The sequence below is a fragment of the Molossus molossus genome, unplaced genomic scaffold (genome assembly GCF_014108415.1).
Source record: "Molossus molossus isolate mMolMol1 unplaced genomic scaffold, mMolMol1.p scaffold_m16_p_9, whole genome shotgun sequence".
Taxonomy (NCBI): Eukaryota; Metazoa; Chordata; class Mammalia; order Chiroptera; family Molossidae; genus Molossus; species Molossus molossus.
In genome coordinates this window covers 16304642-16324574 of record NW_023425403.1, presented here as the reverse complement: position 1 = coordinate 16324574, position 19933 = coordinate 16304642, and the positions used below count along the sequence as shown (strand labels likewise).

Genomic DNA, 19933 nt, shown 5'->3' with positions numbered 1-19933 from the left:
CCCATACACTTTTCAAATAGAAATTGACATTAGAAAATAATAGTGTGATATAACTATTTTGAGACAGTTGAATTAATAGAGAAGTCGAACATTGAGGATTTCTGCTTCAGTCAGGTAAATTCAAGATGTTTAGAGCAAAAATGTTGGCTTCTGTTATAGTCATCATCATTTTTTATAAGTTTTAAAGTTTAATAGAGAAGTCAATCACTTATAATTTGTTTGAAATTAATTTTATAATATATTTATATTGTTTATCAAATGCAGTACTTTCTCTTTAATGACTGCTCAAGAAGTGCCAAATTACAATATTTCTGTTTTGTACTTTGAATTACTTCATTTTTTACTCTAATTACAGAATTTAAGATGTAAAAAGAATGAAATGGCTGATACAATATAGAGGGTACAGCTGAGAATATGAATGATGTATGTTAAATATGAAGGTCCAGCAAACAGCCTAATTTATACATTCTTTTTTATTCAGTAGACATTAAGGTGAATAAAACAGTAGTTAAGTTCTGAAAAGCCACTTGGGTTTTCATAATAAATGCTATCTTTCCAAAATTCATGCAGAAAAAACATGAAATGTTAGATTAATGACATATGAAGACTGCTGGGATGATGTTATATTTAGTATTTTTTGTCTCGTGTTTTGCAGCTCAACATGAACTCTGCTCCTACATTCATGCATTTTCCTCCAAAAGGCAGACCTAAGAGAGCTGATACTTTTGACCTTCAAAGAATCGGATTTGCAGCTGAACAACTAGCAAAGTGGATTGCTGACAGAACGGATGTTCATGTATGTTTTTATTCCCCACAGTTTTAATAATAGGCTAATTAGCTTGGTTTGTTAGAGCACTGTAATAAGGCCACAGGATTTAAAACTTTTTTCTCTATGCAGCATTTTTTCTTACAGAAAACTGTGTGATAGCTAAAAGTTAGGTCTGTAGAATAATGATGCTTTTAAGAACTATTAAACTGTATGGGAGTTAGGCACAAGGTAATTTCAGAGGCTAAAAAATACACTGAATATTGCTCAGTGGTATTAATAGTCTTAGAAACTCTAATTAAAAAGCAATATATATTTTTTAATCTCTTTTGGGCAAGTAAAAATGGGATAACATCCTCTTTTCATGAGCCATGTGAGAAAATGCCACACACACATAAACTATTCTAACAGTAGGTGTTGTATCTTTACATTATGTAATTTAACTAAATAATTCCACTTCTAGGAATTTAACTTAGGGATAATCAAGGATGAGTTAAATTACTTAGCCATACCATTATCTTTCAGGTGTACAGTTTTATAATACATCATTTGTATATTGCATTGTGTGCTCATCACCCAAAGTCTAGTCTCCTTCTGTCACCTTATATATGACCCTCCCTATGCCCTTCCCTTCTGGTAACCACCATAGTGTTGCCTGTGTCCATGAGTGTTTGTTCTATTTTATATCCCATATATGAGTAAAATTATATGGCTCTTGTCCTTTTCCATCTTACTTAGCATGATAGTCTTAAAATCCATTCATTTGTTGTAAATGGCAACATTTAATCCTTTCTATGACTGAGTGTAGTATTCTATTGTATATAGATACTGTATTCTGTTTATCCATTCATCAGTCTCATGACACATAGGCCGTTTCCATGGCTTTGCTATTGTGAATAATGCCGCCGTGAACATAGGGGTATGTATATCTTTATGAATAAGTGTTTTCAAAATTTTCAGGTAGATACCCAGAAGAGGGATTGCTGGGTCATGTGGTAACTCTAGAGGCTGCATCAGTTTGCATTACCACCAGCAGTAAATGAGAGAGTTCCCCTTTTTCCATATCCTCTCCAACACTTATGTGTGAACTGGTATCTCATTGTGGTTTTGATTTTCATTTCCCTTATAGCTAGCTAGTGAAGTTGAACATCTTTACATATATCTGTTGGCCATTTGTATGTCTTCTCGGGAAAAGTGTTCAGGTCCTCTGCGCATTTTTTAATTGGATTGTTTTTGTGTGGTATGAGTTCTTGATATATTCTGGAAATTAGCTCCTTATCTGAAGTATCGTTTGCAAATATCATCTCCCATTTGGTTGATTGTTGTGTTGATGATTTCTGTTGCTGTGCAAAAGTATTTCAGTTTGATCTAGCCCCATTCATTAATGTTTTCTTTACTTTCCTTGCCTTTGAGGTCAAGTTCCCAAAACCCCTCTGAGACCAAGGTTCATAAGTTTAGTTCATCTGTTTTCTTATATGTATATTATTGTTCCAGGTCTCATATTTAAGTCTTTAATACATTTTGAGTTAATTTCTGTGTATGGTGTCAGCAGTCTAGTTTCATTCTTTTGCATGTGGCTTTCCAGTTTTCCCAAAACCATTTATTGAAGAGGCTTTCTTTTCTCTATTGTTTGTTTGTGCCTCCTTTGTCAAACCCACACACATATGGGCAAACAGTGTTTTATTTCTGGGCTCTTAATTTCATTCCATTGGTCTGTGTGTCTGTTTTTCTGTCAGTACCATGCTGTTTTGATTATTGTAGGTTTTTAGTAAAATTTGAGGCCAGGGAATATAGTGCCTCCAGCTGGTCTATTTCAGGCTCATCTTGCATCCACCTGCCTACCAGCACTCAGTTAGCCATCTCTCCTTGGAACCTTGGTTTCTTTCAGTGGTGAATGTTATTGGAACCAATATCTGTACATACTGTGAAATCATGAATTCATACCAATTATGTCTACTGTTGAAAAATAGTCTTTATACTTCAATGCACATTATATAATGCACATTTTTATGAAAGTGAAAAGACAACTCACAGAATGGGAGAAAATATTTGCCAATTATGTTTCTTATAATGTATTTACATCTAGTATATATATATATAGGGCTCTTACAACTCAATATATAAAGATCACAATCTTAAAAATTGGGTAAAGGATCTGAATTTCTGTAAGGAAAGTATACAGATGTCCAATAACTGCATAAAATGCTGCTCAACATCATTAGTCATCAGGGTAATGCAATTCAAACTCACAATGAGATGCCACTTCATACCCTTCAGGGTGGCTGAAATCAGTGAAAATGTTGGCAAGTGGAGAAATTAGAGCCCTCATACACCACTGGTGGGAATGCAAAATATTGCCACCACTTTGGAAAACAATTTGGCAGTTTCTCACACCATTAAGCATAGGGTTACCATGGGACCCAGCAATTCCACTCCTACATGTATACCTGAGAGAAATGTAAACATATGCCCATACACAAAAAAACTGTACAAGAATGCTTATAGCAGCATTATTCACAACAGTCATAAGATAGAAACGACCCAATGACCATCAACTGATTAATGTGTAAATGAAATGCACATAGTGGAGTATTCACCCATGAAAAGAAATGAAGTATTGACACATGCTACAACAAGGATGAACCTTGAAAACATTATGCTAGGGAAAGAAGCCAGTTACAAAAAACCACAATTATATGAAAGTCTGGAATAGGTACATCCATAGAGACAAAAAGTGTATTAGTGGTTGCTTAGGGCTGGAGGGTAAAAGGAATAAGGGAGTGAATGCCAAGGGGTACGGGACATCCTTCTGAAGTAATACACATTTTCTGGTACTGACTGTGGTGATGGTTGTACATATCGGTGAATATGCTCAAAACCATTGAATTGTATACTTTGGGTAGTGAATTGTATGGGATGTGGATGATAGCTCAATAAGGCTGTTTTTAAGAAGCTGTTTTTTAAAGTCCCAATTTGAAATAATATAGATATTATACTCTTATCTCACCATTACTCTTTACCAGATGACCCCATGTTCCCTGGATTAATCAGAACAGCTCTGGGTTGAATCTAAATAGGTTTTACATATGTTTAACTGTATTCACCTAAAATGAACAGCAAGACTTTTTACATAACCATGATGTTTTAAAGTATATATATATATATATATATATATATATATATATATTTTTTTTTTTATCCTCAACCGAGGACATTTTCCCATTTTTTTTTTGTTCAGGTAGAGTGGGAGGGAGAGAGAGGAACAGAGAGAGAGAGAAACATCGATGTGACAGGAACACATCGAGTGGCTGCCACCCACACGACCGACCAGGGCCGGGGACAAACTGCAACCGAGGTACGCGCCCTTAGCGGGAACCGAACCCGGGTCTCTCAGGACTGCAGGTCGACGCTCTAACCGCTGAGCCAAGCCGGCCAAGGCAGTATATATTTTTTGACTTGTAAAGAGTAAAAGAAATGTTAGTGCCAGGTATAAAAAGGTGGCCCTCTTCTAAAGAAATTATTGGTATTGAAGATTGGAAGGACTTAGAATAAGGTCAAGAGAAAAAAATTAATATATTTCTTTCACTTGAAATTCTCATGGCATTTTTGCAGATTCGCGTCTTCAGGCCACCCAACTACTCTGGCACCATCGCTTTGGCCCTCTTAGTGTCACTTGTTGGTGGTTTGCTCTATTTAAGAAGGAACAACTTGGAGTTCATCTATAACAAGACTGGTTGGGCCATGGTATCTTTGGTATGTTATCACACTATACTTTTTTCCCTATTTCTTGTAAAATAGCCTAAGTTGTATAACGTTAACAAAGTGAATCTGATTATTACTATAATGGAAACACACTGCTCCCTGTCTTTCAGTGCATAGTCTTTGCGATGACTTCTGGCCAGATGTGGAATCATATCCGTGGACCTCCATACGCTCACAAGAACCCGCACAATGGACAAGTGGTAGGTGCACGTCCTCAGCATCAATATTCTGAACTCCAATTCTGCTTGTTAGGAATCAGAAATTACGTTTAGTATTTAGTAGGAAAGGGGTGTATTCGTAAATCTATGTTCTTCCTCATTTACTATCTCTGCCATATACATACATACATGCAAACACACACACATTGGTTTTTTAGTGTCAGGACTGTTGTCGTTTGTTGCTATTGTTGTTTTTGTTACTCTTCATCTGAGGATATTTTTCCATTGATTTTTAGATTGGGGGGTGGTGAGAGAGAGACTGATTAGCTGCCTCCTGCATGACTCTGACCAGGGCCAGGGACCAGACCTCAACGTGCCCCTGACCGGAATCAGATCCACGACCGTTCAGTCTACAGGCCTAATGCTCTAACTGCTGAGCCAGACTGGCCAAGGCAAAGTAATCATTTTTTAAAATATTCAGCGTATTTGTAATGTTGGTGACTTTACATATTCATATGTTAATTGTAGAATAAAACCTGTCTAGATGAATCTAAAATTCTACTGGAGTAAGTTTTACTGTATTGAATGTAAAATGTAAATTAATACAGGGAAGGTAAGGAAAACAGATAGTGCAGGCGGTATGGTGCTGTGCTGATTTACAAGTTTGTTTGTTTGTCACTGTTAAGATGCTACGTAATGACACAAGTACTAATGGTCCATTTAACAGCACAGAAGTCATCACAAAAGCAGTCATTACTGAGTAGCTAAAAGGGAAACTATACAACTGTATAGTTACTTGGGGCATAAAGATATTTTCTGTTCTTAAAAAAACAAATCATCTTCAATGAATTGCATTCAATGAGATAAAGCTGATACTTAGGTTATAACTCCCAATATAAATAAATGCATTTATTTTTAAGATGTGGCTTTTATATTCTGCCTGAAGATTGCTGTGGGTTTACCAAATATAATCCAAAAGTTTTCACTGTAATGTAGTTTATTTGCTAATCGAGTTAAGAGCTTGTTCTATGTGCAGTGTAAAAACATTTTATTGCAAAATGGCATGTAGCTTAAGCTAGAATTTATCATTAATGAAGCACTTTTTCTGGCTCAGGCAGCCATTACACGTTCATGCCTCGGGGTTTTTTCATAAACTTGCTCTTTGAGGGACATCTCTTAGTCATAAATTGAAAATTATATAGGCTTATTTAAGCTAAATAAAATTATTTTGTATTAAAATATTTACAGAGATGTTCACTACTTTTATTGCAATCTTCATACCATCAGCAAAGAGAATGTTAACATGTAAGGGAAATTTTTAAACAAAACATTAGAAAGACAATAATTAATACAGTGAAGATATGCAGAAAGCTTATGGTGGAGTTTGCTATTGAGTTTCTGCCTTTTGATTTAGTCATTGATTTTCATCCAATAAATATATGTTGAGAGTCCATTAAATTCCCGGTACTAGTTTGCCCTAATAGCACAGATACGGTACGGAATGCCGAGACTAGTGGAGAGAGATGGGATGATATGCCCACAGCTCGGCCATTAAAGCCTGGCCACACTGCACTGCTGTTAGAAGCTGGAATTGTTTTAGAATTTTGTTTCAGTACCATGGTCACTTTGTTGCTAGGACTCTGCATCTTACCTCTTGCAAGTTTTGCCTTATCTTTCTATTCCTTTTGATATTTATAATGTTTTGTCTGTCTGGTTGGCCTTTGGTAAATCCTTGCCTTTATCTCCAGCGTGTTGCTGCTGCTCAGCACCTCCCCGCAGCCTGGTTTTGGCCTCCATCTTCACAGTTGCCCACATGCTCTCTTGATCCTGCACTCTGACTGATCTTGATCACCAATTTTTGTAGCCAACCCAAATAGCTACTCTACTTTCTTTCAGTTGTTGTTGCCTGTGATCCTGGCAGTTAATTAAGAAGGATTTGATTTGTATTCTTACCTCCTAAGAAAGCATTTCACACATGATAAATATTAAACAATAATAGCTGAACAGATGAATAAATCTTTGCAACTAGGAACTCGTTATATTTTCAGCATTTCAAAAATGTTAAGTATACCTAGAGGGAAAGAAAATGTTTTCTCTCCCAAGGTTTGTTTGTACTTTGTAATTAAAACCTTGGAAGCATATACACAGCAGGATTATAAAACTAAAAATGAACATGTGATTTAACATGTCAAACTTAATCTGATACAGTTAAATATTTGCTCCAAAAATCCAGAATAAATGTGACTTCAGAGGAAAAAATGGAAAACAAAGAAGAAAAGAAGAATTGACCTCCCAAAGAGAAAGGGATAAATTACTTTTTAACTGGTTCATATTGTTCAAACTTTTTCGAATTTTGGAAAATTATTTTGTACATTGGAAAGAATAATGTACTAAATAAACCCCTGTGGTCTTTAAAAACCAAGGAAATTATTCTCATCCTATCAAAATAATTTAATTATATTAACATAATTCATAATAAGCATATACAGTCTAGTTTTAGAAAAGCATTTTAAAGTTATATTTGCTACAACTTCAAATAAGACCATGTACATTTTACTAACTCACAGTATTCCTTGTTCAATGCACGTTTCTCAAGCATCATTATATTTTGAGTCTCTGTAATGCTAATCAATGATTTAAATACAATTTTTATAAACTTGGATAGAATTATCTTTAAAAATAATCACTTAAGTATTTATATTATCTGCATAACCTTTAGATGAAAAGATTAAGAGCTATGAATAAATTCATATAACATTTAAAGATTAGGTTACAGTAGAATAAGTTTTAGTGAAGTAAGGGGCCAAATATATGGTGATGGAAGATGATCTGACTTGGTGTGGTGGCAGTATAGTGTGTAGTATACAGATCGTGTATCCTAGAATTGAAACCTATATAATTTTATTAACCAATGTCGCCCCAGTAAACTTAATTAAAAAGAAAAAGATTAAAATAAATGTCATTTAAAAAATGTTTTAGTGTTTCTATATATTTAAGGATGTTTCCCCCCCATAAGGTCTTAAACACTACATGTCTTACATATTTATCAAAACAGATGAAAATATATTATTAAAAAAAAAAATGCCACAGTATGGTTTTTTAGGTTGTAGGCCAAATTATGCTTTAGTTATAAATGACTTCTAAAATTTCAGAATAATTAATAATCCTAAATAAAAGAAATGATAGACTTGGAGAAATTTTGCATCAATCATGCTGAATATTTTTAAATAACAGTAGATCTACCTGCCTTTTCCCTTATTTTTCTCTCACCCATTTCCTTCCTCTCCCCAGATATTCTTACATTTTGCGGGTCATTTTAGCTAGTGGCCTAAAAAGCATGTATTAGAATGGTATGCAGGTAGAGTAATGAGTCTTGTGTATTTTATTTTCTGATAATTTTGCTTTACAGTGAACAGATAATACATTTTCTTTTATTACAAGTAATCTTGCAGTGCATTCCTTCCCCCATACACTCATAAATCCATCTTCCTCCCGGGTCAGGTGCCACTTTCTGATGAAGTAGTTTCTTTATGACCTTGGAGGAATATAAAGCTCTCTTACTGTGAATGGCCATGGTCGCTATTTGTCTTATTTATTCCTTTCAATTTCATATTATATCTTTATTTGCATAATCAGGTCCACTAAAAAAAAATGGAATGATCTTGACCACAGAATCAGAATATTCATTTTTTATAGACTTCTTTATAAGACTATATAGACTTACAAGTATCTGTACTAAAGTTGAATCTATTTGAAAGGATTTTGACTTATCTAGAAGATATTTAATTTGGATTTACCCCAAACTGTGTGTTGAAATACAGAGTTAATATAGACCATAAAATGTTTTGGAACAATTTTTAAATATCACATGCCTCTACTCTAACTTATACTCTATTATTTTATCCCTGAGTGTAAAAACAGTTTTTTTTTTAAAACTATTGAAATTTATAATATTCTAAAATAAGCCCCATTCTTAAAATTAATTTTATAATGGATGTGTTTGCAGAGCTGCTGTGGAGGTAATGCAAAAAAAAAGAAATACTTTAATTCTCTCCCGGAGAAGCAATTACTATGAGAAGCAACCCTTTACTTCTGCCAAGAAATAAAATGATTGTGTCCTACCTCAAACCTTGCAAGAATTAGTCAAAAGCTCTAAAAGTTAGGTAACATTAGAGTTTTCTTTCGCTGAAAGAATGAAAACAATATTTTAATAATACAAGGAACATTATGAAATAAGTAGTCACTATACATTGTGTCTGTAATTTGATTTGCAGTTTATGTACTTACTGAATCTTTAAGTTACAGCTTCAGGTTCCATATGCAAACTGTCCATCTCGAGGAACGCTTTGCTCATGCTTTGAGACTGCATCACCCTTGTGCTCTTTCTTTGAGATACATATCTGTCTGGGTCACTTTATTTGGATATGCAAACTGATACCTGCAGCTTAATCTCATACACTCAGCTATACGGGATCAGTGATGGTAAATGCTTTTTTAAAAAGTGAATAGTGTCTGCAAGTGTGAAAGACTGCACACACAGTGCAATGCCATTTCCATTGCTCCTGAGGGGTCCTCCCACTTTCAATTCAGACAGACAGTCTCGAGCCTTACATATAAAGAAGGACCTGCATGACTGTTAATGTCTTGGCACCTAAATTGTTTGAGGTATTATGTCTCAAAATAATATTTGCTATTAGGTGGTTATAGTATTTGACAGTATATTTCAATATTAAAGGTATTTCTCCTGTATCATCCCCTCATTTTTATGTGAAAATGAAGTGTTTTCCATACCTTTCTTTGAAACGATGTTCTTGCTTATATTTTAAGTTTTGATCACTAGAAAGCATTATTTTTCTCCAGTTTGCCTGTTGGTTACTATATTAAGTTCTGAAAGCATGGATCATCTTCAACATATTTTAAACTACCACATTTATTAAAATACACTGTAAATGAAACTAGCAGTCATTTAGCTCTAATAACTCTTCAGTGAGTTGTAATTTACACTGATTAGGTTATTACTAAGGGTATTCTCGTTCTAGAGAAAGTTGTTTCCCTTGGCATTTTTCTCCTCGCACTTCTTTCATCACGATAGCTCTAGAAACTTCAAAACCCTTATGCCTCTTCTTTCTATTAAAAATTTTTTTTTTTTTAGAAATGCTAGTAAAACTCCAGACAACCTGGATTTTTAAACATGTCCAGCTATCAGTAATTGAAACCTAGGAATAATAAGGGTGGAATGGTCTGAGATAATTAATGGGACTTTTAAAATTGCTACTTGTAAAACATGGTGACATAGGAGAATGCATCCACCCTGAGCCCCACAAAGATCAGTGACTGGACAGCTATCCACAAACACAAATAGCTCTGGGAGACCCACAGAATCCACTTAGGAAGTCTGTTGATTTGCATCCTGCTACTTTACTGAATTCTTGATTAGTTATAACATTTTTTGGGTGGAATCTAGGATTTTCTATATATGAAAGATCATATAATCTATAAACAGACAGTTTTACTTCTTCCCTTCCAATTTGAATGCCTATTATTTATTTTTCTTGTCTGACTGTTCTGTGTCGAACTTGAGCATTATGCTGAGTAGGAGTGATGAGCGCAGGCCCTCCTTCTTACTTAGAGGAAAAGCTTTACGTTACCCTGTTGAGTATGATGCTGGCTGTACGACCAGCATATATGGCCTGTATTGTGTTGAGGTGTGGTCCTTCTATACCCAATTTTTTGAGCATTTTTATCTATAACTAATCAATGAATTCAGTAAAGTTGCAGGATACACTATCAGCAAACAAAAATCTTTTGCATTTCTATACACTAACAATGAAATGTCTGAAAAAGAAATAAAAAAATCTCATTCATAATAGCATCAAAAACAAAATACTTAGGAATAAATTTAACCAAGAAGGTGAAAGATCTGTACACTGAAAATTCTAAGACATTAATGGAAGAAACTGAAGATATAAGGAATAGAAAGATACCAATGTTCATGGATTGGAAAAATCAATGCTAAAATGGCCATACTACCCAAAGTTATCTATAGATTTATTGCAATTCCTATCAAAATTCCAATGGCATTTTTCACAAAGTAGAATAAACAATGCTAAAAATTCATATGGAACCACAAAAGACCCCAAATAGCCAGGCAATTCTGAAAAAGAATAATGAAGTAAAAAGTGTCACACTTCCTGATTTCAAACTACGCAGGTCCTCAAATAAGAACATTTTGTTCAAAATTGTCTTGTTATAATGTTGATGAGATATATAGGAACTTAACTTGTTTTTATCAATTAGCCTATGATAAAATTGGTTTCATTAGATGTTTCACTTAAAAGTTGCAGAATCTTCAATGACATTAATAAGGACTTATTGTGTACTATAAAACTATATTGATCAAATAATATAATACTGACATAAAAATAGATAACTTTGACCAACGGAATAGAATCAAGAGCCCAGAAATGAAATCCCACACGCAGTTTACCAATTGACATGGGAACCAAGAATACTCAAAGGGGAAGGGATAGCCTCCTCAGTAAATTGTGTTAAAAAAATTGGATAACCACAGAAAAAATAAAGCGGATCCCTATCTGACATTATCACAGGAATGAACTTGGAATGGATTAGACTTAAACCTACGACTGGAAACTGTTAAGACTTGCAGAAAAAAACATTGGGGAAAGCTTCTTGATATTGGTCTTTGCTACAATTTTCTTCATATAATATAAAATACACAAGCAACAAAGCAAAAATAAGTGGGACTACATCAAACTAAAGAGCTTCTGAATGGTGAAATCATCAACAAAATGTAAAGACAACCCCATGGAATTGTGTCTAATAAGGGGTGAAATAAGGGGTTGAAATCCAAAAGTGGTAAATCTAAAATTAAACTCAATAGCACAAATTAAACAACGGGATTAAAAAATGAGCTGAGTACGTGAATAGACATTTTCCCAGAGAAGACATCCAAATGGCCAGCAGGTACATGAAATAATGCTCAACATCACAAATCATCAAGTGAATGCAAATCAAAACCCACCATGAGGTATCACCTCAAACTGTCGGAAAGGCTATCATCAAAATATAAGTTGTTAGTGAAGATGTAGAGAAAGGAACCTGTGTGTACTGTTGGTGACTATGTAGGTTGGTACAGCCACTGTGGAAAACAATATGTAGTTCCTGAAAAAATTAAAGATAGAACCATATGATCTAGGAATCCTAATTCTGGGTATATATCCAAAGGAAATGAAAACAGAATCCCGCCCCTGCCCCACCATGTTCATTGCAACATTATTTACAATAGTCTAGCCTAGAAATAGAGACTACCTGTCTCTCAATCAACACATACACACACGCACACACACACACACACACACACACACACTCACTCTACAATATTATTCATCCATAAGGAGGAAATCCTACCATTTTGGACAACTTGAATGAACCTTGAGAGCATTATGCTTAGTGAAATAAGCCAGACAGATAGAGACAAATACATATGATATAACATATACATCGAATTAAAAAAAAGAAAACACAAAAAATAAAAGACCTTAGAGAAACAGAGAGTAGAGTGGTGATGATCAGGGGTTGGGGGTTAAGGCAGGTGGGAAGATATTGTTCAGAGGGGATGGACTTCCAGGTATAAGAGGTGTAAGCTCTGGGGATATAATTTACAGCAGGGTGAATATAGTTGATGACACAGTATTATATACTTGAAAGCTTGTAAGAGAGTAGATCTTAAATGTTCTGACCACAGAAAAATGAACTGGTAATTATGTGAGTGGATGGAGGTGTTAGCTATTACTATAGTGTTAATCATTTTGCAATATATTTATCAAATCAACAGGTTGTACATATTTAACTTACACAATATCATATGTCAGTTATATCTCAATAAAGCTGGAGAAATACTGCAGAGAAAACACTTTATTAAAAAGTGCTACTTGCTCCAGAAAGCAGCCTAAATGCAGAATGAAGCTTACTTCCTTGTTAATTATGGTTGGATTTCCTAATGTTTATATGTAGATAGTACATAACTTTTTTCTCTTATAAGAGTTTAGGTAAGAGGGACAGCCCAGCCATTGAAGGACTTTGTGGCTTATTAGAGTCAAGGCAGGTCACAAAGAGAACAGACTTTCTATTAGGCCATGATGAAGGCACTGGAACAATCTGACTCCATGTGTAAAAAACACTTCGAGTTGTAATAGAACTTAATAAAAATTATTTTGACCATGTGGTTGTCCTGACAACAAATATCATAGAGGCAAGTTACACAAACAAAAAAACCCATATAAAACATTTTCCTGGCTCATTCTTTTTTTTTTTTTGTATTCCTCACCCGAGGATATTTTTCCATTCATCTTCAGTTGGAGTGGGAGGGAGGAAGGGAGGGGAGAGGTGGGGGGCAGACAGAGAGAGACACAGATGTGAGAGAGACACATTGACTGGCAGCCTCCCTCACGACCCCAACCAGGGCTGGGGACAGAACTGCAACCAAGGTACATGCCCTTGACCGGAATCGAACCCGTGACTCTGGTCTGCAGGCCGATGCTCCAACCGCTGAGCCAGACCAGCTAGGGCTGGCTCATTCTGTACAAGCAGGATTTGGGTTAACATTAAAGATATTCTAATATTGCCATCGACTTACAGTGTACACTTGAACAGAGACCATTACTAGTTCTAGAGACTGCATTTAGCTGTCCCAGATAAAGCAGGGCCGGCAGTCAGCCTTGGCGATCACAGCACACGTGTCCAAACCACCTGCGCCCAAAGCATCGGAGTCTAGGAAGCCAGTGGCACTGACTGAGGGAAAATGCAGGTCGCCATGCTCCACCGCGGAAATGCTACATTTCAGGTCCAGCCTGCTTGGTCCCGCAGTACCTGCTGTGCCCTTCCACTCCCTCGCCCCGGCGTCACACAGGGTTCGGGGCTTCCCTCTTGCATTCATGGATCTTCCAGTTTAGGGAGAGAGCAGTCTACAGTTCATTTCTTACAAGTGTGACAAGAACTGGAATCGTGATAAAAGCCAAGTATGTGAGCCCAGAGGAAGGAGGAATGAAAGGCCTTTGCCCTCAGAGTGGGTTTGTAGAACTAACAGTTCGTCAGGTCAAGGTCAAGGGAAAGGGTCTCCGAGAGACAGGACAGAATGAACACGGGCCACATGCCTGTTCAGAAAGCAGACAGGGATTGGACGTGATCCGTGCCTATGAACACGGGCCACATGCCTGTTCAGAAAGCAGACAGGGATTGGACGTGATCCGTGCCTATGAGTGTTGAAAAACGGGGCTACGTGGGAAAGTTGATGTTAGATGATGACGGACCTGGAAGCCTTTTCGGTAATTGGCTCTTCATCCATGAGCAGTAGGGAATCATGGGAGGATGGGAAGAAAGGGTGACCTGGGAGAATGTTTGTCTGAAAACAAGTTGTTTTGTTTTGTTTTTTTGGTGTTGGTCCTTTAGCTAAAGAGAGCAGGCTTCTGTTGGAGCTTTCTAAAAATCTGTGCCCGTTGATGTTTCTGACTAGCTGGTTTCTCCAGGATCGTCCGGTCCCGGACACGTGAAGTGCAAAGAAAAGCAGGGAACTCACTGTCCCTTGCTTCCTAAGGGGCCTTGCCTGCATGCGTTCTCTCTGCCTCTCCGTCCTGTGTTTGTTTCACGTGCAGCATCTGTTCAGAGTGGAAGTCTACTGACTTTTAAATGTTTTTATGGACGTAAAATGTACAAACAGTGTGATATGTATGTCGCCCCCCAGGTTTCTTCTGACCCTTTTCCATTCACATCTCTCTCCCTCAAGGAAGCCCCTGTTGTGATTTCTGTGACCCCAGATTAATTTTCCTGTGCTTGAAAAAAATCATATAGTATATGTCTGGATATTTTCACTTAACGTAATGTTTTTGAGATTGAATATGATTTGTAAAATGTCTTGTGAGTATATATATTTTTTACCATTGAAAATTTTCAGCCATAGAACACTGTGTTACAGGTAATATTTTAGGGAGGAAGTTAATGTTGTAGTAGGTATACTAGGGGTCTGGGGGTGAAAGGGGGAGAGGATGGTTCAGTGTAGATGTTGGTGCGTGGAGGTGCCAGACACAGTGTCACCAGACAGCCCATTAAAAAAGCAGAGCTAAATGCATTAGAATTTACTGCAGAAAGAAAGTCTTTGCAGTTTCTCAGAAGGAGGATAGAAGAGGATATTTATAGGATCTTGGGATCTGGACTCAAATGGTTTAAAGGTGGGCTTTTCGAGACAGGCAGCTGAGTTGGATTAGGCAATTTTTTTTTTTTACAAAAATAGTTGTATTTTCTGGACACAGTGAGGTGAGAATCTTCAAGTAAGCTGTCTGTCCAAGTATGCGGACTACTGTCTCTGATAAATTGATCTGTAAGAATTTCCGGAAGCAAACAGTGAGGTTATTTTTTTGTTTTATAATCTTATCTTTGCCAAGCAAAGATTTCTTTGAACAAACTGCTAAGTCGTGTTGACACAGATGGTCTCAGCTCCGATTTAAGTTAAAGGCGGCTGATGAGTTTCAGGTGGTAAGGCTGCAGCCAAGGCACAGCAGAGTGATGAGAGGGAAGGGACCATTCTGTAAGGAACCGATGCTGTGTGTGGAGCAAGATGAAGAGATGCTGTTTGCAGGCCCTGGTGGGGCTTGCTTTTGAACTTTGGCATTTATTCTTTAAAGACTTCTCATAGATTTTACAGATGGAAGGGACTCTAGAAGTTATCAAAGCCAGAATCTTCGATTTGAGTAAGAAACCCTTTTACAACATCCATATTAAATACAAGTTGTTGAGCCTCTTTTTAAACAATGTAGATGATAAATGTTTTTCTCACAAGACAGCTAATTTTAGCTTTATTTGTTGGGAAGATGTTTCTTATACTGAGCTGGAAAGTGTTCCTTTGAAATAACCCTGGTACTCTCCTCCCCCCCCCCAAGTCTTGCAGACTGAGTGCCTTCTAAGCCCTGCATATCAGCTACACAAATATTACAGGAGGGTTATCATTCCGGACTCCTGTCTAGGCAGCCTGTTCCCAGAGCCCTCACCTGCTGCACAGGCAGAGCTGTAACTCCGCCGCCCTGGTTGCTGTGCAGCGAGTCAGTGCCATTCTGCACAGCCCCGCGTTCCAGGGGGACACGCCCTCCAGATGTGTTCCGCACAGGGAGGAGCGGAAGTATTACCTTTATCTCTAGGTAACTTACATTGCTTACATAAATAAACAACAAGGATAAAGACAAAGCTAACTTTCTTTTAGCGTTTCCAATAGCTACATCAGACTGTTGAACTCGAGGTTCATTTGGTTTCAGCATTTCTAGACTCACCTGAGAAGGAGAGGTCACAGCATAGAGAGGGGAGTTAAACTGCCAGATTATGTGCATGATTCTGGGGAGTACATTGCCCGTTTGCTAATTTAGAAAGGAGCGTCTGCTCTTTGCGTTACAGCTATATGTCTGAAAAGGAATGGTGGAAGGGTTTTCGTCACGAGTTTGTGCAGGTAAAAACCATGCTTCAAGTCAAAACAGAAAAGCTAGTGGTATTTCTGAAGTACGCCCCCCTCAGAGAGTTAGTGGTTTCCAAAAGGAGATTAGGCAGTATTGCCAGCGGAAGCGCAAATGAACAGAGAGCTTTTGGGTTTCTTCTTTTCTGAAGTAAGCCCGTGTCCTTTGGTAGCTCAGGCTTAGGCGGGGAGAGGGACAACACATCCTAGCCGAGAGTCCTCTCGACGCTGAAGACAGTTGTGCAAAGGGGGCAGGCAGGGGCCTCTTCCTACAGTTGAACTGAGACCAGGATGGAGCACCTGCCGAGATTCTTGCTTGTTGATTCCCCACTTTTAGAAATGCGGAGCAACATAATATGTGTTAAATTAGATTTGATTACCTAACAAAATACCATATATATTTATTCACATAAACATTGGATAAAGTTCTTTATGTAACCAATTTTTGGGAAATAAGATAGAGCTACCAAAGTCCCTTTGAAATGCCTCTGGCTTCACACTGACAGCTGCTGTGATGAAGCTCGCGGAAGACCCGTGGGCAGGAGCGGCTGCCTGGTGTGGATGGGAACAGGGTCCTGTGCGTCTCCTCAGTGCTCCTCCCCCCGCGTGGCAGCTGGGGCTACCGCCTCAGTCATATTTCTTAGCCCTCGTGGACTTAGCTTTCTGCTGACAGCCACTACTTCCTGCTTGAGTCTCATTTATAAGTAGGTAAAGCTCCATATTCCCTTTCTTGCTCATGAAGCTTGAATCCCTGTGCTGTGACTCAGTAGACATCAAATTCAAGGCATCCATTGGCATCCATTTTCTACTATTTGTTTTCATTTATGTTGTCAATTTAGATTTTTAGATTCCACTTAAACAGTTTTTTTTAAGATGCTCATATTGTACATGGTTGAATCTCCCTCAGATTTCAGTAGTGAATCTAACAGAAACAGTTAGTTTTGTACCTGATTGAACTAGATTGTAATCTAGGGAGAGGAACAGGACCTTTTATTGTCCCAGTACTCCTGATCTAGCACAGTATTGCATAATGTTTCTTTGAATTTGCATTAAATAATAAATGGCTGTTACGGAATATATTTATGGGATCTTTTGATGACTATTCATGTATCTGGTGCTTTGTTTTCATTTTAGAGCCTAGGAATATTATCTTTGTATGTATGTATTGTTTAAAGAATAGTTTACTGATTTTTAGAGAGAAAGGAAGGGAGAGGGAAAGAGATAGAAACAGCCATGTGAGAGCGCAACATGGATCAGCTGCCTCCTGCACACCCCCTACCGGGGATTGAGCCTGCAACCTGGGCACGTTCCCTGGCCGGGAAACCAAAACAGCAGCCTCCTGGTCATGGGACAATACCAACCAGCTGAGCCACACCGGCCAGGGCTCTCTATGTTTATTTTTATCAATAGATCAGCTTGGAAGCAAAGGAAAAGAAGAAAATGTTATTTCTCATGAAAAGCATTCTATCTGAGGTGCTTTCTCAGGAAATAGAACAAAGATTTTTAAAAATGTATAATCTAACAAAGGCATTCAATTAGGTATTTAAAATCCTATCTCTTAAGTAAGCTAACTAAGAAAGTACCCCTTCAGTTCAAACTTTCTTTATGATTTTGCACTTATCAGTCAAACAAATGTCAAAGTCATAATATGAATGCTTAAAAAGCATTTGAAATATCAATAGAAGAAGCTTTTATTCTAAAATTATATTTGCAAGAGTGGAGGAAAGATAACCCTATTATCAGTGTTTTCATAGCATGGCCAACTTATATTAAAATGCGGTTTGTAATACAAGATAGATATTACTACAGTGACAAATATTTCATAACTTGGAAATCAAATAATAATTATGCAGACTTCCAGTCAAGGCAGTGAAGTAAGTGCTGTGCTCACTTCCTCCCACGACCAGATCAAATTGCAACTAAATTATAGAACAACCATCACTGAGAACCACCTGAAGGCTATGAACAGAAAAGTCCTATAACCAAGGATATCAAGAAGTCATGTGACTGGTAGGAGGGGAGAGACACAGAACAGGCTGGTCCCACACCCACATGTGGCAACTAAGAATCTGGAGCAGAATCTTGGCTGTGGAGGTCCCAGCTAAGGAGTGAAGGGTCCCACCGCCACACCCGGCTCCCCATCCCCAGCACCAGTGATGGGAAGAGGGAACCCACAACTTCCAGCTGTGACCAGCGGAGACACTCAGAGAGATGAGAGCCGCCGGGTTCCTGGGCATTCTGTCGAGGGGCTGAGCCAGACTCACGTTCACATTCTCCTCATTCTGGGCTCCGGGGCAGGAGCAGCAGCTTGAAGATCGCCAGGGACACACGAGAAGGAGCTGAATTTACTGGCTTCAAGGTGAAAAGTGGAGGAGCAGGGGTCAGGATGGTTCTCTCGGGGGGTGGCGCTCTCTGGGGATAGGCACCATTGCTTTTTTTGTTGAGTTCTTACCCCACCCAGTTGGCAGGTGCAGTTGGGCACCAAATCTGAGCTCTCCATTAACCTGGCTAACGCTTTTTGCCCAACCCTGGTGATTCCCTGAGAATCCACCCACCAGCTAGCACACCTGGCCCGAGCTGCCTCCAGGGGCCAGGAGCAGCCCGCCACAGCTCATGCCGTGGACTTTTCTAAAATACCTTAAAGGCCCACAAGCCCCAGACAACTAGTGGTTGGCTTCTGTGGGCCCAGTACATTTTGCTAAGTGACCTCAAACCCAGCACAAGTGGCAACCAGTCTCAGTTTGCATTGTAACTCCCATCAGGTGGCCCCAAGCCTGCATATGCTGTGGCCAGTGTTAGCCTTTCAAATAAATGATCACAAACCCAGCACAAGAAGTAGCTGTCCTCAGCTTATATCGTGGCTCCCACCAAAGGGTCCCAAGCTCAACACTAGTGGGAACCAGCCTTGGTTCGCAGCATAACCTCTCCCAAGCCCCTCCAAGGCCAGCACAAGTGGCAACCAGGCACACATCACTTTGTAGTTCCCACTAGGTGGCCCGTAGCTGGGCACAAATGGCAGCTGACCTTGACCTGCACTGGAGCCCCTCCCAAAAGTCTGCAGAACCAACACACCTGGTGGCTGGCTTCGGACCACACCAGAGCACCATCCACCCAGCTCCACAATTGATACACCCAAAGGGCAAAGTTGCCTGCCACCAGAGCTCCCCTAAGTAATTCTCACTCAGTGGGGTCAGCCCCCACATTACAGCATTTCCACTATCAACATGGCCAGCCCTCCTAGCCAGTCATCCTGAGGGCCAATTCCACCAAAAGACATTCCAAAAGCAATCAAGGTTCAAGTACAACAGGATGACCATTCTGGAACACCTGGCCCAGTAATACTGTGTCACTGGGCTTCACAGGATACCTGCTACATAAGGGCACCCTACCAAGACTGGGAGACATAGCAGATTTACCTAATACATAGAAACACAGGGAGTCAGCCAAAGTGAGGAGACAGAAATGCCATAACAAAACTCCAGAAAAAGAACTAAAGAAATTGGAGACACGCAATCTACCAGATACAGAGATCAAAACACTGGTTACAAGGATGCTCCATGAACTCGGGAAGAATAGATGAACTCAGTGAGAATTTACACAAAGGGATAGAAACCATAAAAAAGGACCAGTCAGAAATGAATGTAATAATTGACATGAAGAATACATTAGAAGAAATCAACAGCAGATTAGATGAAGCAGAGGATCAAATCAAGGGTCTGAAAGACAAGGTAACAG

The 19933-nt window shown here is 38.4% G+C and overlaps 1 protein-coding gene across 2 annotated transcripts in view; it reads left to right on the top strand.

Moving 5' to 3' along the window:
- The window catches only part of TUSC3 (tumor suppressor candidate 3), a 132192-nt gene that overhangs the window by 68603 nt on the left and 43656 nt on the right, over nt 1–19933 (top strand). For both annotated transcript variants that reach the window (XM_036250007.1, XM_036250008.1), the window contains exons 4-6: nt 656–796; nt 4379–4519; nt 4639–4728. In XM_036250007.1, the coding sequence (XP_036105900.1) occupies nt 656–796; nt 4379–4519; nt 4639–4728 (372 nt within the window). The remainder of the gene's footprint in view (nt 1–655; nt 797–4378; nt 4520–4638; nt 4729–19933) is intronic.